This window comes from Salvelinus fontinalis, chromosome 9 (genome assembly GCF_029448725.1).
Source record: "Salvelinus fontinalis isolate EN_2023a chromosome 9, ASM2944872v1, whole genome shotgun sequence".
Lineage (NCBI taxonomy): Eukaryota > Metazoa > Chordata > Actinopteri > Salmoniformes > Salmonidae > Salvelinus > Salvelinus fontinalis.
In genome coordinates, this window is record NC_074673.1 from 30,788,769 (window position 1) to 30,810,720 (window position 21,952).

Genomic DNA, 21,952 nt, shown 5'->3' on the forward strand with positions numbered 1-21,952 from the left:
AAAATGTCTCCCCTTAAGTCAAATGAGTCAACATTCAGTGTGTATGTGTGTGTGTGTGTGTGGAGCAGTGTAAACAGCAGAGCAGATTAGAAACAGATGTTTATGAGTCTACTATTCCCATTATATATGTGTGTGTGTGTGTGTGTGTGTGTGTGTGTGTGTGTGTGTGTGTGTGTGTGTGTGTGTGTGTGTGTGTGTGTGTGTGTGTGTGTGTGTGTGTGTGTGTGTGTGTGTGTGTGTGTGTGTGTGTGTGTGTGTGTGTGTGTGATGTCCCAATGTTCCTCATTACTGGAAACTTTCTTTCAAATCAACCTTTCCAGTCATTTTTCTTTGGACCAAAACACACATTCCCATTACAACACAGACCCATTACATTTCCTCAGACTCTTATAACAACCTTGTGGATTCCTCCCTCCCACACACATCTCTGGTAGTCCTGTGTATTTCATACACATCTTATCACATCACTGTCAGCTGTTTATTAACTAGATACATTGTATTATCCACAGGTGGACATTTGTCCTCTAGACACTATCTGAGAAACAGTGATTTCTCCTGTGACAGTTTGTGTCATCCAGTTCTAGATACCACAGGCCATGATCCAGTGCCACAGGGAGAAGGGATCACAGTACAGTTAAATGGTGCACTGTAAAGGACATGGGCTGTGGTGGGAAAACTGCTCCATGCCTAAAGTTAAAGCCATTTAAGTGACCTACTAGAGTAAGAATCCCCACTAGGAACATGGGTTATGTATAGACTGAAAAGCAAAAAAGCAGACGGAGTCCCTTTGGGTTGAAATAGTTAACAAAGCCAGGGAAAGATTAAATGAGAATCGACAACATAAAGTGAATCACACTTCTGCATGCAGCAATTCAGGCCAATACCATCACAAACAGTTGGATAATTACTACATTACTGAGAACGCACCTGATATTCCACTTGGTTGCAGTTTGCCACAGTTAAGTGGAGACCAATGAGGGGCATTGAGGGAGAAAATCCACCATGTTAGAGCCACTAGTTGTTGGCAGTGGTCGTGTGTGTGTGTGTGTGTGTGTGTGTGTGTGTGTGTGTGTGTGTGTGTGTGTGTGTGTGTGTGTGTGTGTGTGTGTGTGTGTGTGTGTGTGTGTGTGTGTGTGTGTGTGTGTGCATGTGTGTGCATGTGTGTGTGTGTGTGTCCTACCTTGTAAGCACTCAGGTACTCCACAGTCCTGGTGTCTGATGTTGGGGTCTGTAGTGAAGCACCATGGTCCTGAAATAGCGTTGTCAGGGTTACGACAGTAGTTGTTTGTCAGCTCCTTCTTCCTGTTCCTCCTCGGTAGGAAACTTGAGGGAGAGAAGAACTTCAGTGTTCATCAATATCTCACTCAATCACAAACATATTCTCCTTCTGGTGCAGAGTTGAAAGGCAGAAGGGAAATCTCCAAGGTGGAGCGTAGAACAGGCCATGTGTTACTAAATAACCTTGAGTCATACACATCTACGTATTGACTGAGGAACAATTCAATTGTGGTTTTGTTTGCTGACTCACATGATCAATTGGAAGGATTTAAATGGGTCACAGCTGAAACAATTTGGAAGGCACAGAGCTAGGCAACATAATGCAACATATGGTAATGTGTGGGTGCCCCAGTGTAAACTCACTGATAAAGCACACATGCACACAATTTAGCTGTAATTGCTTGACATACCAAGCCTTAACAGAACTCTGACACATCCGATGAGCGTCAGAGCCGGTGTAGTAAGATTTAATCTTAGTCCTGTATTGACGCTTTTCCTGTTTGATGGTTCATCTGAGGGCTTAGAGGGATTTCTTATAAGCATCCGGATTAGTGTCCCACTCCTTGAAAGCGGCAGCTCTAGCCTTTAGCTAGGTGCGGATGTTGCCAGTAATCCATGGCTTCTGGTTGGAATATGTAAGTACGGTCACTTTGGGGACAAAGTCCTCAATACATTAATTGATGAAGCCGGTGACTGTGGTGGTATACTCCTCAATGTCATCGGATGAATCACGGAACATATTCCAGTCTGTGCTAGCAAAACAGTTCTGTAGCATAGCACCCTCGTCATCGGGCCACTTCCATATTGAGCGAGTCATTGGTACTTCCTTGTGATGGTGCCGGACGGGAAGGTTGCCGTCTTATCGGCTCTTAACCAACCAAGCTATTTTGTTTGTTTTTTCACGTTGTTCGTAACTTGTTGTGTACATAATGTTGCTGCTACCGTCTCTAATTACCGAAAAGAGCTTCTAGACATCAGAACTGCGATTGCTCACCACAAACTGGACAAAGAGTTCTTCTTCAATGAGTCGGACGGGAGGGATATAATACAGACACACGACCAGGCCCAGATCCCTGTTATTCGTTGGAGAAGGAAATCAGGGTGCCTTGTGAGGATCAGGCAACGAGTGGCTAATGTACCCATGCCTTCCATCCTGCTAGCTAACGTTCAATCGCTGGAAAATAAATGGGACACACTCAAAGTACGTTTATCCTACCAACGGGACATTAAAAACTGTAATATCTTATGCTTCACCGAGTCGTGGTTGAACGACGACATTAAGAACATACAGCTGGCAGGTTATACACTATCGACAGGACAAAACAGCAGCCTCTGGTAAGACATAGGGTGGGTCCTATGCATTTATGTAAACAACAGCTGGTGCACGATATCTACGGAAGTCTCGAGGTTTTCCTTGCCTGAGGTAGAGTATCTCATGATAAGCTGTAAACAACACTATCTACCAAGAAAGCTGTCTACATACCAACACAGGCTGATGCTGCCACTAAAACCACACTCAATGAGCTGAATACCGCCATAAGCAAACAGGAAAACGCTCATCCAGAGGTGGCGCTCCTTGTGGCCGGGGACTTTAATGCAGGGAAACTTAAATCAGTTTTACCTAATTTCTATCAGCATGTTAAATTAACAACCAGAAGGAAAACAATTCTAGACCACCTTTACTCCACACACAGAGACGCATACGAAGCTCTCCCGTACCCTCCATTTGGCAAATATGACCATAGTTCTAACCTCCTGATTCCAGCTAACAAGCAAAAATGTAAGCAGGAGGTACCAGTGAATCAGTCTATAAAAAAGTGATCAGATGAAGCAGATGCTAAACTACAGGACTGTTTTGCTAGCACAGTATGGAATATGTTCCGGGACTCTTCCGATGGCATTAAGGAGTACACCACATCAGTCACTGGCATATCCCAACCAGAAGCCATGGATTCCAAGCAACATCCCCACCCAGCTAAAGGCTAGAGCTGCTGCTTTCAAGGAGCAGGACTCTAACCCGGAAACTTATAAGAAATCCCGCTATGTCGTCCGATAAACAATGAAACAGGCAAAGCATCAATACAGGACTAAGATTGAATCGTACTACACTGGCTCCGACGCTCGACGGATGTGGCAGGGCCTGTAAAGTATTACAAACTACAAAGGGAAGTACAGCCGAGAGCTGCCCAGTGACACTAGCCTAACAGACGAGCTAAATAACTTCTATGCTCGTTTCGAGACAATTAACACTGAAACATGCATGAAAGCATCAGCTGTTCTGGACGACTGTGTGATCACGCTCTCCGCGGCTGATGTGAGTAAGACCTTTAAACAGGTCAACATTCACAAGTCCGCTGGGCCAGACGGATTACCAGGACGTGTACTCAGAGCATACGCTGACCAACTGGAAAGTGTCTTCACTGACATTTTCAACCTCTCCCTGTCTGTAATACCTACATGTTTCAAGCAGACCACCATAGTCCTGTGCCCAAGAACACTAAGGTAACCTGTCTAAATGACTACCGACCCGTAGCACTCACATCTGTAGCTATGAAATACTTTGAAAGGCTGGTCATGGCTCACATCCACACCATTATCCCAGAAACCCTAGACCCACTCCAATTTGCATACTGCCCTAAGAGATCCACAGATGATACAATCTCTATTGCACTGCACACTGCCCTTTCACACCTGGACAAAAGGAACACCTTTGTGAGATTTCTATTCATTGACTACAGCTCAGCGTTCAACACCATAGTGCCCTCAAAGCTCATCACTAAGCGAAGTACCCTGGGACTAAACACCTCCCTCTGCAACTGGATCCTGACGGGCTGCCCCCAGGTGGTAAAGGTGGGTGACAACACATCCGCCACGCTGATCCTCAACACGGGGGCCCATCTGGGGTGTGTGCTCAGCCCCCTCCTGTACTCCCTGTTCACTCATAACTACATGGCCAGGCACAACTCCAACACCATCATTAAGTTTGCTGATGACACAACAGTGGTAGGCCTGATCACTGAGAACGATGAGACAGCCAATAGGGAAGAGGTCAGAGACCTGGTCGTGTGGTGCCAGGACAACAACCTCTCCCTCAACGTGATCAAGACAAAGGAGAAGATTGTGGACTACAGGAAAAGGAGGACCGAGCATGCCCCCATTCTCATCGACGGGGCTGTAGTGGAGCAGGTTGAGAGCTTCAAGTTTCTTGGTGTCCACATCACCAACAAACTAACATGGTCCAAGCACACCAAGACAGTCGTGAAGAGGGCACGACAAAACCTATTCCCCCTCAGGAGACTGAAAAGATTTGGCATGGGTCCTCAGATCCTCAAAAGGTTTTACAGCTGCACCATTGAGAGCATCCTGACTGGTTGCATCACTGCCTGGTATGGCAACTGCTCGGCCTCAAGGGCGCAAGGCACTACAGAGGGTAGTGCGTAAGGCCCAGTACATCACCGGGGCCAAGCTTCCTGCCATCCAGGACCTCTATACCATATGGTGTCAGAGGAAGGCCATAAAAATTGTCAAAGATTCCAGTCACCCTAGTCATAGCTGGAACGCTGCTGCTACCCTCTGTTACTATCTATGCATAGTCACTTTAATAACTCTACATACATGTACATATTACCTCAATTACCTCGACACCGGTGCCCTCGCACATGGACTCTGTACCGGTACCCCCTGTATATAGCCCCACTATTGTTATTTACTGCTGCTCTTTAATCATTTGTTATTCTTATCTCTTACTTTTTTTTAGGTATTTTATTAAAACTGCATTATTGGTTAAGGGCTTGTAAGTAAGCATTTCACTAAGGTCTACACCTGTTGTGACAAATATGTGACAAATACCTTTTTTAATAAATATATATATCTATTTTTGCCTGTAAGTAGGAATCAGGAGGATGGAGTTATGGTCAGATTTGCCAAATGGAGGGCGAGGGAGAGCTTTGTCCAGTTGGAGGTGAGTAATCGCTGTTCTGATGTCCAGAAGCTCTTTTCTCTCATAAAGTTGCTGCTACCGTCTCTTATGTACATAATACGTTACAGACAACGTGAAAAAGCAAACAAAAAAGCACAGCTGGTTAGGAGCCCGTAAAACGTCAGTCATCCCGTCTGGTGCCATTCATAAGTAAGTTCATTAGAAGTTCATTTGAAATATTTGTTATTTTTGTACTTTCTTATTTTTTTCACTTTTATTGATTTATTGTTTACTTCAGTTTATTTAGTAAATGCTTTCTTAACATTTTTTTTCCCCTTAAAACTGCATTGTTTGTTAAGGGCTTGTAAGTACGCATTTCACTGTAAGGTTGTATTTGGCGCATGTGACAAATAACATTTTATTTGATTACACAGGGAAGAAAGGCAGGAGAAAAGAGAAGCGCGAGGTAAGAGGAGAACGAGAGGAAGAACGAGGAGGGAGTGGATGGTTGTGCTACTCTAATGAACTTCTGTCACGAGCTGTCTCTCTCCATGTGTCCTCTCTCTCCCTGTGTCCCTGTGTCCTCTCTCTCCCTGTGTCCCTGTGTCCTCTCTCTCCCTGTGTCCCTGTGTCCACTCTCTCCCTGTGTCCCTGTGTCCTCTCTCTCCCTGTGTCCCTGTGTCCCCTCTCTCCCTGTGTCCACTCTCTCCCTGTGTCCCTGTGTCCTCTCTCTCCCTGTGTCCCTGTGTCCCCTCTCTCCCTGGGTCCTCTCTCTCCCTGTGTCCCTGTGTTCTCTCTCTCCCTGTGTCCCTGTGTCCACTCTCTCCCTGTGTCCCTGTGTCCTCTCTCTCCCTGTGTCCCTGTGTCCCCTCTCTCCCTGTGTCCTCTCTCCCTGTGTCCCTGTGTCCTCTCTCTCCCTGTGTCCCTGTGTCCACTCTCTCCCTGTGTCCCTTTGTCCTCTCTCTCCCTGTGTCCCTGTGTCCTCTCTCTCCCTGTGTCCTCTCTCTCACTGTGTCCCTGTGTTCTCTCTCCCTCTCTCCCTGTGTCCTCTCTCTCTCTCTCTCTCTCTCTCTCTCTCTCTCCCCTCTCTCTCTCTCTCTCTCTCTCTCTCTCCCTGTGTCCTCTCTCTCTCTATCTCTCTCTCTCTCTCTCAGGTTTTTATCACTTAATTAACAGGTTTTACTACAGTATAAACTCTCTTGAACACACACACACACCCTACATAAACAGTGAGACTAAAACAGGAAATGATCCCAGACTGTGTAAAGTGTTAGAGTGAGGTCAGAGAGGACTAGTACTGATGAATGACTGGCCCCTTAAGACTAATCACCAGCCAATGTATCACTCTACACACATGCACACAGGCGCACACACACACCACATGCACAATCACAGGTTCTAGCTTACTTGTGTTCATGAGGGAAAGGAGAGGCCCAGGCTTGGCACCTGATTCCACTGGCCGTTACAGACCTTCTCCCTCTGTAGTTCACTCCTGTCCCCACTATGCACTCCTGCACATAGGCTAGAAAGAGATAGAGAACAAGAGAGAGAGAGACAGAGAGAGAGGGACAGAGAGGGAGAGAGAGAGGACAGCCAACAAAAAAAGGACTGTGTTTGTAAAAACATTTCTGTTTTTCTCATCTGACATAGCATAGAGCATCTGACATAGCATAGAGTATCTGACATAGCATAGAGCATCTGACATAGCATAGAGCATCTGACATAGCATAGAGCATCTGACATAGCATAGAGCATCTGACAGAGCATGTTAGGACGGGTCTCACACCCCCCATACTGTTCCATTTTACTCTACACATACATAACATTACTTACCCAGGTACCAAACTCTGATGAGAACAAGGAGAAAGAGACACTTTAGACACTTGTAAGCAGTGCCTTTCTACTGCCGGAGAGAGAGAAAGGGGGAGAGGGCTGGAGAACAGAAAGAGAGAGAGAGACAGGGAGATAGTGTACAATACCTTTCTTCTGGTAGAGTTGGTAGTTGAAGTCGTGTTGGCTTTGGACTCCTGGTGAGTTCCTGTCAAACGACAGCCACTGGCATTTCCTGTTTTTCTGATCATACAAGAACGCTCTAGATAGATAGAGAGAAAGAGAGAGAGAGAGAGAAGGAAGGGATGGAGGGAAATATTGATTGATTTATGTAATATAATCATTTAGCAGGCATGTTTATCTAAAGCGACTTATTATTAACATGCAGATAATACAGTATGTGTCCTGAATTGAAATAGGATTGACCCCAAGCCTGCTACTGCTGAAAGGAGACTGAGTCTGTCAGGGGAAACCTAGACATGCATACCAGACTCATTTTGCTGCTGAAAGACACTAAGGGAAACCAAACTTCTCATTTCAGAGTGGTAGGGTAATACAGTAAGCAGGGTTGGGAACAATTCCATTTAGAAGGCAATCAAAAGAAAACCAAATTCTAATTCCAAATGTTCCTCATTGAAAAGCATTGAAGATCATTTTAATGTCAGTGTACTTCCTGAATTGACTGGAATTGAAATGGAATTGGCTCCAACCCTCACATGTTTACTATTTGGAGTTTGGGCTGCTGCCAAAGAAGGCCAGGGGATTGTGTCATACTGGCTTGGACAACAAATACAGTATATTGTCGCTGTCTGATGAAAACATATTTTCTCCAAAACATAAACTTTTCAGGATATTTAAAAAAGTACCATGTTTTCCCATTATTGAAAATACAATTATGAAAATTCAGCAGCTATTTTGAATACATTTTCTTGGTTCTAGAGTCATGAAATGAAGGGAGTTACTGCATTTAATTAATGAAAAACTTGACAGCAACAATATCTAATTACAGGTGGAAAACAACTCTTGACAGTTGTCATAGACCATATTTACATACGGACAGTGTTTCCGGATAGTAGCTCATATCCCACTTAAGGTCTTATTTTGGATAAGCCATTTGCACCTTTGATATCCCACTCATGAATATTCCTGTCCATGAATAAACAGAATATTCCTCAGTTCATATGGGTAAATTGGAATAGTAACTGAAATCTTGACACTGACCGTAGGCCTATAACCTCTCACATGTAGCCTAATATAATATTAACTGAAATTATACAACATATGTTAATTTTGTCTCAGGAACAGGAGTGGAGAAATAATTTTTTTTTCAGCATCTCTATAGAGAAATTGTGAATCCGCATGTAATGTGTTATCTTTGAAACTGTTTTGCAAGCAAACAGTATTTCAACCACATAAAATATGCATCCAAGACTAACTGAAGTCTTATCTTACCCCACAGCATGATGCTGCCACCACCATGCTTCACTGTGGGGATGGTGTTCTTGGGTATGAGAGGTCTTGGGTTTGCGCCAGACATAGCGTTTTCCTCGATGGCCAAAAAGCTCAATTCTAGTCTCATCTGACCAGAGTACCTTTTTCCATATGTTTGGGGAGTCTCCCACATGTCTTTTGCCGAACACTTTAAGCAATGGCTTTTTTCTGGCCACTCTTCTATAAAGCCCAGCTCTGTGGAGTGTACGGCATAAAGTGGTCCTATGGACAGATACTCCAATCTCCGCTGTGGAGCTTTGCAGCTCCTTCAGGGTTATCTTTGGTCTCTTTTTGCCTCTCTGATTAATGCCCTCCTTGCCTGGTCCGTGAGTTTTGGTGGGCAGCCCTCTCTTGGCAGGTGTGTTGTGGTGCCATATTCTTTCAATTGTTAAATAATGGATTTAATGGTGCTCTGTGGGATGTTCAAAGTTTCTGATATTTTTTTATAACCCAACCCTGATCTGTACTTCTCCACAACTTTGTCCCTGACCTGTTTGGAGAGCTCATTGGTCTTCATGGTGCCGCTTGCTTGGTGATGCCACTTGCTTAGTGGTGTTGCAGACTCTGGGGCCTTTCAGTACAGGTGTATATATACTGAGATCATGTGACAGATCATGTGACACTTAGATTGCACAAGTGGACTTTATTTAACTTATTATGTGACTTCTGAAGGTAATTGGTTGCACCAGATCTTATTTATGGGCTTCATAGCAAAGGGGGTGAATACACACGCACGCACCACTTTTCCGTTTAGAATTTTTCTACATTTCTTTAAACAAGTATTTTTTTTTATTTCACTTCACAAATTTGGACTATTTTGTGTATGTCCATTACATGAAATCCAAATAAAAATTCAGTTAAATTACAGGTTGTAATGCAACAAAATAGGAAAAACACAAATACTTTTGCAAGGTACTGTAAATAGAAGTATTGATTAAGTCAATCTCTACTCCACTTTGAGCCAGGAAAGATTGACATGCAAATTATTAATATTAGCTCTCTGTGTACATCCAAGGGCCAGCCGTGCTGCCATTCTGAGCCAATTGCAATTTTCCTACTGCATGATTGTAGCGGGTTTACTAACGTGTTAGTTCTAGTAGCTATGTTGTTGCCTTGACATTAGCTAAAATGGTGACAATGATGTAGGCTGTGTGTAGTTGTTAGCGGTTATGAAATTAAGGTTTGGCTTGGAAAGGTAATGTATTGTGCACTGGAGTCCACAAGCGAAGGGAAAAGGTGAGAGGAGGAGAGTGCGTAGATGAGAGAAGGATTTATGAAACGATCTGTCTGCTATGAAAGTGAACTGTGATTGCATGTGATCAGGGGTGTATTCATATTGCAAATTCTGTTGAAAAACATTTCTTAAATGGAAGCAAACTGAACAAAACAGGGATAAACATACCTGAATCTGTCCAATAGAAACTCTCGTTTGCAACTGTTGGACTAATGATTACACACTAGATCAGCTAGATGCAGGCAAGATGGTGCTATGCGGTATTGAATGTGTCAATGTCTGTCACCTTGATTACTCAATTTCTCTTGACCTGTGCACCTACATTGTAAACTTTCATTCATAGGCTAGGTTGTAGCAACCTCATGATGGGTATAGTATGTTAGTACCGTGCAGTAGCCTGAACCTATTGATGTTACATTGAACTGGGTGAATGGAATATGAATGACAGTCATCCAATATGCTGTTATAGAAATAAGGCCATGCTCATTAAAAAATAATCGTCCTCCCTCATCTTAAACAGCACCTACCGCCACTGTTACCGGTGAGCACTACTTTATTTAGTCTTCTGGGGCAACAAGTTAAGACTGAAGAGAAGTTCCATGTTTCAAACTATATTTGACAAACAAATTACCTACCAAATGTCGGAAATTATAATATAGCCTACCAAATGTTGTAAATTATAAGCAGAAACTTGCTGAAAGTTGAAAGTTGCTAGTAGTAAATTATAGGAAATTAATTATAGTAGGCTAAATTATTATGGAATTACTATGGGGAATAAAAGTGTGTGGGTAGCATACTTTTTGAAGTGGTTTGACAATCAGATAAAACATCATCACACAACACACATGTTATGTTAAACTAAAACAACAGTAAACAGGATAAGATGTTTACATCCCACACTATCCCATCTTAGATCAGCCTATCACAAACTGTTTTGGATCACAAACTGTTTTGGATTATTGTAAACGGGATAGGTTTATTTGCATCAACTCAAAAACAGAATACTTCAGTATCCCAAATAATACCGGGATATTGGTTTGCATGTAAACATGGTCATAGACACACAGCATGTGAAGCTGCAGGCGCAGAAATTGTTGCTATACCCAGGAATTGGTCACAGATGCACCACACCTACCTGCAAGTGAAGAGCAGTATCTTGTTGCGGCTGCAATCACGGGCACACTTCACAATGCTCAACTTCCTGCTTTTGGTGTGGAGGGCAGAGTCAGGCAGTTGGACCAATCTCACGCCATCACTCCTCTGGTAGTCCTGTAATGCATTCCTCCTGCACTCTTAACACACACACAGTATGAAATGAAGGTGTTGAATGCAGTGTCCAGCCCCTGGCCAGTGAGGCTGTATTGATGTTCCCATCAGGACTGAGACAAACCCAGCAGCATCATGATGTTTAAATTAGCATGGTTTTACCCTCATTAATATGCATGTCTTAATGGGATGCACACTCATGACTCCTTGTCCCCTCACTGACATACTCACAGACGGACAGATAACTCTTTCTACTCCTCTCCTCCGTTTCAGCTGGGACACACTTACCTATCCCCTACCCTTACGCTTTCTCTCTCTCTTTCTCTCACACATGCATGCACACATTTTCTTTCCACCCCTTCCTCTCCAGCAGGGACTGATACGCTCATGTTGTTCCACATCCACTCAATGCTGTGGTTAACACCCCCCCCCCCCCCCCCACACACACACACACACACAATGCAGTGTTGACTCACACATAAACAGCCCAGTAGCAGACAGTCAGGCTATATCTCTGTTTAGTCTTAATACTCCAGTATTCTCCTCCTCAATAAAAGTAACGGAGAAAAAAGTGTATACATGTTTGGCCTAATAAGAGCCACAATATGGAAGAATACCTATACAATTAGTATCAATAGCCTATAGCAAACATTACTTTCTTTCTAAATAGTGAAAGCTGGTTGGGATCAGTGAGTTCACGTCAGACTCGTCTAGAAGCTTTAGAATGACTGTTTACTCTGAGTGAAACGAGTATGAATTTAGCCTATTTACACCAACACATCAAGCGGAATAGAGACATGAGAGCGGAGAGAGTTACGTTTCGCGCTTCAGCTAGATACACATAGTTTTACATAAAACGCACAGGTTCTTCTCTTAATTGGTTTTTAAAATGATGTTACGCAAGTTTGCTGTAGAACCATCACAGAACGTCTACAGATGGGCTCTAAAGTTTCTATATTCCTCACAGAAAGCTGTGCGGAATTTTATTTTTTTACAGTTTAAACTTGCCAAGCTAACTTGAAAGGTAACATATTTAAACAAGTTATTATGATGTGTTGTTTTGTAGAAAATCACATCCACCATTCGACATTACGTAAAATAAGATTTTGCAACGTGCCAGGTGAGGAGAGGGAGAGGATAAAAGGTCAACAACAAACTGCTGAATCTCAATTAGCCTACAACCATAAAGTCTGAAATGCCCTTGCGATCGTCTCCCAAAAGTACCTGAAAAACGGACGATTAAGAGAGGAAAAATAATGTTGTAAATCCACATAGTTGCTGCAAAGGCTGTTCCCGATGTAAACGATTATTGATATCCCAATAATAATAACGGTGTTGTCGTTCGTTGACAAGGTCCAGACAGCGGGACGGAGGTACTGGGGTTGTCGTCGTTGACGAGGTCCAGACAGCGGGACGGAGGTACTGGGGTTGTCGTCGTTGACAAGGTCCAGACAGCGGGACGGAGGTACTGGGGTTGTTCACTCAGCCACAGCACAGATGCCTCTTAGTAGAAACACACTATGGATCTCTCTTTCTCTCTCTCTCTCTCCCTCTCAGCGTTCTCCTCCCACTTTATTCCTCTACTACACTCACTCACTGTTTAACAACACATTGAGTAGTGAAGGTACACTGAGTGTACAAAACATTAGGAACACCTGCTCTTTCCATGACATAGACTGACCATGTAAATCCAGGTGAAAGCTATGCACCCCTATTATTGTCAACTGTTAAATCCACTTCAATCAGTGTAGATGAAGGGGAGGACACAGGTTAAAGAATATGTTTTTTTACTTTGAGAGATGGATCATGTATGTGTGCCATTCAGAAGGTGAATTGGCAAGACAAAATATTTAAGTGCATTTGAACGGGGTATGGTAGAAGTTGAGTATGTCAAGAAATACAATGCTGCTAGGTTTTTCACGCTCAACAATTCCCCATGTGTATCAAGAATGGTCCTTCCACCCAAGGACATCCAGCCAACTCGACACAACTGTGGGAAGCATTGGAGTCAACATGGGCCAGTGTCCCTGTAGAGTTCATGCCCCGACAAATTGAGGCTGTTCTAAAGGGGCAAAACGGGATGCAACTCAATATTAGGTAAAAGTGTTCCAAATGTTTTGTATACTCAGTTTATATCTCAGTGAAAAAGTTATGACGAAAATCATTAGGTATTAATTAGTGGAAAAGTTCCCCTGATGACAGCATCAGACCCATGAGCCGGAGTGTCAGGATTTATCTCAGCTTTTACAAACAAATCTGTCTTCATGAAGGACACACAGCATCCTAAACCTCCTCTCTTCCATATCTCCTGGGACATGGGGAATCTCCTCATGTCATCACCCCCTCATCATGTCAGCGCCCCTAAATACACACACACACATTCTATGCATCTCCATGTCTCTCTCTCTCTCTATTCTCTCTCTCTCTCTGCAGATGACTAATATGAGGTTTTGTATTATTATTATAAACCAGTCATGCTCTTTGATAGTAAACCATCCATACCAATGAATCAGGGTCTTAAACTCTCATAACCACACACACACACACGTAACTACTGTAGCAGCAGATGTGTTGGGATCATTCAGATGTTATGGTTTGCGAAAATCTCCATTAGTCCTCTATAACGATCTGATATAGACATGTTTGTGTTTTGAAATTAGACTAAGATTAGAGTTCTAAACTCAGCAAAAAAGAAACGTCCTCTCACTGTCAACTGCGTTTATTTTCAGCAAACTTAACATGTGTAAATATTTGTATGAACATAACAAGATTCAACAACTGAGACATAAACTGAACAAGTTCCACAGACGTGACTAACAGAAATGTAATAATGTGTCCCTGAACAAAGGGACACAATGGGATTGAGATCCTGGCTCTTCGCTGGCAATGTCAGAACAGTCACATCCCTGTCATGCAGGAAATCACGCACAGAACGAGCAGTATGGCTGGTGGCATTGTCATGCTGGAGGGTCATGTCAGGATGAGCCTGCAGGAAGGGTACCACATGAGGGAGGAGGATGTCTTCCCTGTAACGCACAGCGTTGAGATTGCCTGCAATGACAACAAGCTCAGTCCGATGATGCTGTGACACACCGCCCCAGACCATGACGGACCCTCCACCTCCAAATCGAACCCCGCTCCAGAGTACAGGCCTCGGTGTAACGCTTATTCCTTCGACGATAAACGTAAATACGACCATCACCCCTGGTGAGACAAAACCGCAGCTCGTCAGTGAAGAGCACTTTTTGCCAGTCCTGTCTAGTCCAGCAATGGTGGGTTTGTGCCCATAGGCGACGTTGTTGCCGGTGATGTCTGGTGAGGACCTGCCTTACAACAGGCCTACAAGCCCTCAGTCCAGCCTCTCTCAGCCTATTGTGGACAGTCTGAGCACTGATGGAGGGATTGTGCGTTCCTGGTGTAACTCGGGCAGTTGTTGTTGCCATCCTATTCCTGTCCCGCAGGTGTGACGTTCTGATGTACCGATCCTGTGCAGGTGTTGTTACACGTGGTCTGCCACTGCGAGGACGATCAGCTGTCCATCCTGTCTCCCTGTAGCACTGTCTTAGGCATCTCACAGTACGGACATTGCAATTTATTGCCCTGGCCACATCTGCAGTCCTCATGCCTCCTTGCAGCATGCCTATGGCATGTTCACGCAGGGACCCTGGGCATCTTTCTTTTGGTGTTTTTCAGAGTCAGTAGAAAGGCCTCTTTAGTGTCCTAAGTTTTCATAACTGTGACCTTAATTGCCCGCCGTCTGTAAACTGTTAGTGTCTTAACGACCGTTCCACAGGTGCATGTTCATAAATTGTTTATGGTTCTTTGAACAAGCATGGGAAACAGTGTTTAAACCCTTTACAATGAAGATCTGTGACGTTATTTGGATTTTTACAAATTATCTTTGAAAGACAGGGTCTTGAAAATGGGACGTTTCTATTTTTGCTGAGTTTAGTAGCTAGCTCACTGTTACATACCACTGGAACCATTTAAGACTGAATGGAGGCATGAGTTGTTTGGACCTTGGTTTTGACTTGCCATTGCCTTAAATCATGAAAACTGTGAAAAAGGTAATAAATATATACAGTTGAAGTCAGAAGTTTAGATACACCTTAGCCAAATACATTTAAACTCAGTTTTTCACAATTCCTGACATTTAATCCAAGTAAAAATCCCCTATCTTAGGTCAGTTAGGATCACCACTTTATTTTAAGAATGTGAAATGTCAGAATAATAGTAGAGAAAATGATTTATATCAGCTTTTATTTTGTTCATCACATTCCCAATGGGTCAGAAGTTTACATACACTCAATTAGTATTTGGTAGCATTGCCTTTAAATTGTTTAACTTGGGTCGGGTAGCCTTCCATACGCTTCACACAATAAGTTGGGTGAATTTTGGCCCATTCCTCCTGACAGAGCTGGTGTAACTGAGTCAGATTTGTAGGCCTCCTTGCTCGCACATGCGTTTTCAGTTCTGCCCACACATTTTCTATGGGATTGAGGTCATGGCTTTGTGATGGCCTCTCCAATACCTTTACTTTGTTGTCCTTAAGCCATTTTGCCACAACTTTGGAAGTATGCTTGGGGTCAATGTCCATTTGGAAGACCCATTTGCAACCAAGCTTTAACTTCCTGACTGGTTGCTTCAATATATCCACATACTTTACTTTCCTCATGATTCCATCTATTTTGTGAAGTGCACCAGTCCCTCCTGCAGCAAAGCACCTCCACAAATTGATGCTGCCACTCCCGTGCTTCACGGTTGGGATGGTGTTCTTCGGCTTGCAAGCATCCCCCTTTTTCCTCCAAACATAATGATGGTCATTATGGCCAAACAGTTCTATTTTTGTTTCATCAGACCAGAGGACATTTCTCCAAAAAGTACGATCTCTGTCCCCATGTGCAGTTGCAAACCGTAGTCTGGTTTTTTTATGGCGGTTTTGGAGCAGTGGCTTCTTCCTTGCTGAGCGGCCTTTCAGGTTATGTCGATATAGGACACGTTTTACTGTGGATATAGATAGTTTTGTACCTGTTTCCTCCAGTATCTTCACAAGGTCCTTTGCGGTTGCTCTGGGATTAATTTACACTTTTCGCACCAAACAATGTTCATCTCTAGGAGACAGAACGCATCTCCTTCCTGAGCGGTATGACGGCTGCGTGGTCCCACGGTGTTTATACTTGCGTACTATTGTTTGTACAGATGAACGTGGTACCTTCAGGAGTTTGGAAATTGCTCGCAAGGATGAAGCAGACTGAGGTCTTGGCTGATTTCTTTTGATTTTCCCATGATGTCAAGCAAAGAGGCACTGAGTTTGAAGGTATGCCTTGAAATACATCCACAGGTATACCTCCAATTGACTCAAATTATGTCAATTAGCCTACCAGAAGCTTCTAAAGCCATAACATAATTTTCTGGAATTTTCCAAACTGTTTAAAGGCACAGTCAACTTAGTGTATTTAAACTTCTGATTGTGATAAGTGAAATAATCTGTCTGTAAACAATTGTTGGAAAAATTACTTGTGTCATGTACAAAGTAGATGTCCTAAATGACTTGCCAAAACTATAGTTTGTTAACAAGACATTTGTGGAGTGGTTGAAAAACGAGTTTTAATGACTTCAATCTAAGTGTATGTAAACTTCTGACTTCAACTGTGCAGTAGGCCTATATAAAAAAAACAGCTCCTCAACCTGCACTTTGTAAGCATCCAGTTCAACCTACCACATTTGCAAGTTAATAAGGGTGCAGGCACATTCTTAAAATGTTGGTTTGGAACTGGGCATCACTGGTGTAGAGGGGGTAGGGGGTAATAGGATAGATGGGGTAATTTGATTTCCTCCAAATTTGCCAGGCACCAGGGTAGTGTGTGTGTTTGCGTGGTGTGTGCGCACGTAGAGGTCATGTTTCATCTGCTACAAATTTCCTAGACCTTTTTATTTATTTATTTAATCTTTATTTTACCAGGTAAGTTGACTGGGAACACATTCTCATTTACTGCAATGACCCGGGGAATACCTCAAGCTGACCTTTAGGCCTTCTCCCTCTCTCCTCCCTCTCTCCCTCTCTCTCTCTCTCTTCCTTGAGCCCTCTTTCTCTCTTCCTCGCTTCATCTTTTCTCTTCTCTCCCATCAGACCTAGAGTGACCCAACAGGCCTGTGGAGGGAGGAAAGGAAGGAGGGAGATAGGGAGTGAGGGAGCAAGAGAAGAGGGGAGAAAGTCTTACAAATCTTAGAATCAACTATTAAAGACTACCAGAACCCACTGGATTCTCCAATTACCTTGAATGAGCTACAGGACAAAATAAATACCCTCCAACCCAAAAAGGCATGTGGTGTTGATTGTATTCTCAATGAAATGATCAAATATACAGACAACAAATTCCAATTGGCTATTTTAAAACTCTTTAACATTATCCTTAGCTCTGGCATCTTCCCCAATATTTGGAACCAAGGACTGATCACCCCAATCCACAAAAGTGGAGACAAATTTGACCCCAATAACTACCGTGGGATATGCATCAACAGCAACCTTGGGAAAATCCTCTGCATTATCATTAACAGCAGACTCGTACATTTCCTCAGTGAAAACAATGTACTGAGCAAATGTCAAATTGTCTTTTTACCAAATTACCGTACAACAGACCATGTATTCACCCTGCACACCCTAATTGACAAACAAACAAACCAAAACAAAGGCAAAGTCTTCTCATGCTTTGTTGATTTCAAAGATACCTTTGACTCAATTTGGCATGAAGGTCTGCTATACAAATTGATGGAAAGTGGTGTTGGGGATAAAACATACCACATTATAAAATGCATGTACACAGACAACAAGTATGCGGTTAAAATATGCAAAAAACACACATTTCTTCCCACAGGGCCGTGGGGTGAGACAGGGATCCAGCTTAAGCCCCCACCCTCTTCAACATATACAGTGTTGCAAAAAAGTATTTAGTCAGCCACCAATTGTGCAAGTTCTCCCACTTAAAAAGATGAGAGAGGCCTGTAATTTTCATCATAGGTACACTTCAACTATGACAGACAAAATGAGAAAATAAAATCCAGAAAATCACATTGTAATTTATTTGCAAATTATGGTGGAAAATAAGTATTTGGTCAATAACAAAAGTTTATCTCAATACTTTGTTATATACCCTTTGTTGGCAATGACAGAGGTCAAACATTTTCTGTAAGTCTTCACAAGGTTTTCACACACTGTTGCTGGTATTTTGGCCCATTCCTCTATGCAGATCTCCTCTAAAACTACTTCTCTGATCGAGTTCAGTGTGTCAAATCGGAGGGTCTGTTGTCCGGACCTCTGGCAGTCTCTATGGGGGTGCCACAGGGTTCAATTCTTGGACCGACTCTCTTCTCTGTATACATCAATGATGTCGCTCTTGCTGCTGGTGAGTCTCTGATCCACCTCTACGCAGACGACACTATTCTGTATACTTCTGTCCCTTCTTTTGACACTGTGTTAACAACCCTCCAGGCGAGCTTCAATGCCATACAACTCTCCTTCCGTGGCCTCCAATTGCTCTTAAATACAAGTAAAACTAAATGCATGCTCTTCAACCGATCGCTGCCTGCACCTGCCCGCCTGTCCAACATCACTACTCTGGACGGCTCTGACTTAGAATATGTGGACAACTACAAATACCTAGGTGTCTGGTTAGACTGTAAACTCTCCTTCCAGACTCACATCAAGCATCTCCAATCCAAAGTTAAATCTAGAATCGGCTTCCTATTCCGCAACAAAGCATCCTTCACTCATGCTGCCAAACATACCCTTGTAAAACTGATCATCCTACCAATCCTCGACTTCGGTGATGTCATTTACAAAATAGCCTCCAAAACCCTACTCAATAAATTGGATGCAGTCTATCACAGTGCCATCCGTTTTGTCACCAAAGCCCCATATACTACCCACCACTGCGACCTGTACGCTCTCGTTGGCTGGCCCTCGCTTCACACTCGTCGCCAAACCCACTGGCTCCAGGTCATCTACAAGACCCTGCTAGGTAAAGTCCCCCCTTATCTCAGCTCGCTGGTCACCATAGCAACGCCCACCCGTAGCACGCGCTCCAGCAGGTATATCTCTCTGGTCACCCCCAAAACCAATTCTTCCTTTGGCCGCCTCTCCTTCCAGTTCTCTGCTGCCAATGACTGGAACGAACTACAAAAATCTCTGAAACTGGAAACACTTATCTCCCTCACTAGCTTTAAGCACCAGCTGTCAGAGCAGCTCATAGATTACTGCACCTGTACATAGCCCATCTATAATTTAGCCCAAACAACTACCTCTTTACCTACTGTATTTATTTATTTTGCTCCTTTGCACCCCATTATTTCTATCTCTACTTTGCACCTTCTTCCACTGCAAACCAACCATTCCAGTGTTTTTTTTTTACTTGCTATATTGTATTTACTTCGCCACCATGGCCTTTTTATATTTTTATTTATTTATATAAATATTTTGTTTGCTTTCACCTCCCTTATCTCACCTCACTTGCTCATATTGTATATAGACTTATTTTTCACTGTATTATTGACTGTATGTTTGTTTTACTCCATGTGTAACTATGTGTTGTTGTATGTGTCGAACTGCTTTGCTTTATCTTGGCCAGGTCGCAATTGTAAATGAGAACGTGTTCTCAATTTGCCTACCTGGTTAAATAAAGGTGAAATAAAAATAAATAAAATAAATAAAGCAGTGATGTTTTGGGGCTGTTGCTGGGCAACACGGACTTTCAACTCCCTCCAAAGATTTTCTATGGGGTTGAGATCTGGAGACTGACTAGGCCACTCCAGGACCTTGAAATGCTGATGTGCTAGAGGTGTCACGACAGACCCGGGATTGATCCCAGGCTGTATCGCAGCCGGCTGTGACCAGGAGATCCATGAGGCGGTGCACAATTGTCCCAGCGTCATCTGGTTTAGGGGAGGGTTTGACCGGCCGAGATTTCCGCTCTAACTACTACTGTGGCAGTCCGTGGTCATGCATGCCTACTTCGGTCGCCAGTTGTACAGTGTTTCCTCTGACACATTGGTGCGGCTGGCTCCTGAGTTAAGTGAGCAATGCGGTGTGGCAGGGCCATGTTTCGGGGGAGCAAGGCTCTTGACCTTTGACTCTCCCGTGTCCGTACGAAAGTTGCAGCGATGGGACAAGACTGTAACTACCAATTGGGGAGAAGGGAAAAAAATACTTGCGTTGATGACTTTTGCAGCGGCAAGGACAGATTCCATTTCAGGCACTCGAGACTCATTGACTAACTGGAATGTTAAGGGATAATCCAGTGGTAGAATGATTGGTTGTCTGGTAGTGAAGGAGAGTCCGTGAAAGGACTGTCACAAACAGATCTGCCCTTAGATATTTTCAACACCTAATTGACTTAAGTGTTTTTTTATATTGAATGTGGCAAAAAGTCATGCAGTCCTACACATTCCTTTACAGTGCCTTCAGAAAGTATTCACACCACTTGACTTTTTCCACATTTTGTTGTGTTACAGCCTGAATATAAAACTGGTTATATTTATATTTTGTTGTCACTGGCCTACACACAATACCCCATAATGTCAAAGTGGAATTATGTTTTTAGAAATGTTTGCAAATTAATAAAAAATGAATAGCTGAAATGTCTTGATTCAATAAGTATTCAGTTCAGGATCATAAAAAGTGCTTAGCAAGTCACATAAGTTGCATGAACTCCCTTTGTGTTCAATAAGTGTTAAATGTGATTTTTTTATGACTACCTTGTCTCTGTACCCCCACACATAAAATTATCTGTAAGGTCCCTCAGTCAAGCAAGGAATTTCAAACATCGATTCAACCAGGAAGACTAAGGAGATTTTCCAATGGCTTGCAAAGAAGAGAACCTATTGGTAGATGGAAAACAATTTAAATAAAGCAGACATTTAATATCTCTTTGAGCATGGTTAAGTTAGTAATTACACTTTGGATGGTGTATCAATACACCCAGTCACTACAAAGATACAGGTATTCTGCCTAACTCCGTAGCCGGAGAGGTAGAAAACTGCTCAGGGATTTAACCATGAGGCCGATGGTGTCTTTAAAACAGTTACAGAGTTTAATGGATGTGATAGGAGAAAAGGAGGATAGATCAACAACATTGTAGTTACTCCAAAATACTATCCCAAATGACCGAGTGAAAAGGAAGCCTGTACAGAATAAAAAATATTATAAAACATGCATCCTGTTTTGAATAAGAAAATAAAGTAAAACTGCACAAAATGTGGCAAAGAAACTGTCACGAACTTCGAAGGTGAGGAGACCAAGTCGCAGCGTGATTATAATACATCTTCCTTTAATAAAAGATGAATACTGAACAAACTATACAAAATAACAAAAACGAACGTGACCACTATAAGAAACGAGTGCAGACATGCAACATCACATAGACAATAACCCACAAAACCAAACTGACGGTCGTCGCTGGAGGCTCCGTACTGGAGGGCGTCGCTGGAGGCTCCGTTCTGGAGGGCATCGCTGGAGGCTCCGGACTGCAGGGCGTCGCTGGAGGCTCCGGACTGCAGGGCGTCGCTGGAGGCTCCGGACTGGAGGGCATCGTTGGAGGCTCCGGACTGGAGAACGTCGTTGGAGGCTCCGGACTGGAGAACGTCTCTGGAGGCTCCGTACTGGCAGGCTTTGTTAGAGGCTTCGTGCCATGACTCCTCACTGGAGGCTTCGTGCCATGGATCATCACTGGAGGCTTCTTGCCATGGATCATCACTGGAGGCTTCTTGCCATGGATCATCACTGGAGGCTTCGTGCCATGGATCATCACTGGAGGCTTCGTGCCATGGATCATCACTGGAGGCTTCGTGCCATGGATCATCACTGGAGGCTTCGTGCCATGGATCATCACTGGAGGCTTCTTGCCATGGATCATCACTGGAGGCTTCGTGCCATGGATCAT

The 21,952-nt window shown here is 43.3% G+C and overlaps 1 protein-coding gene across 1 annotated transcript in view; it reads right to left on the reverse strand.

Moving 5' to 3' along the window:
• Positions 1-12,531, reverse strand: part of LOC129862413 (hepatocyte growth factor-like) — a 29,701-nt gene extending 17,170 nt beyond the window's left edge. Inside the window, exons 1-5 of the mRNA XM_055934070.1 lie at positions 12,243-12,531; positions 10,888-11,044; positions 7,177-7,289; positions 6,605-6,719; positions 1,181-1,323 (exon numbers count right to left, since the gene is read on the reverse strand). Of these exons, the coding sequence (XP_055790045.1) occupies positions 1,181-1,323; positions 6,605-6,719; positions 7,177-7,289; positions 10,888-11,044; positions 12,243-12,291 (577 nt within the window). The 5' untranslated portion in view covers positions 12,292-12,531. The remainder of the gene's footprint in view (positions 1-1,180; positions 1,324-6,604; positions 6,720-7,176; positions 7,290-10,887; positions 11,045-12,242) is intronic.
• Positions 12,532-21,952: the final 9,421 nt, after the last annotated feature.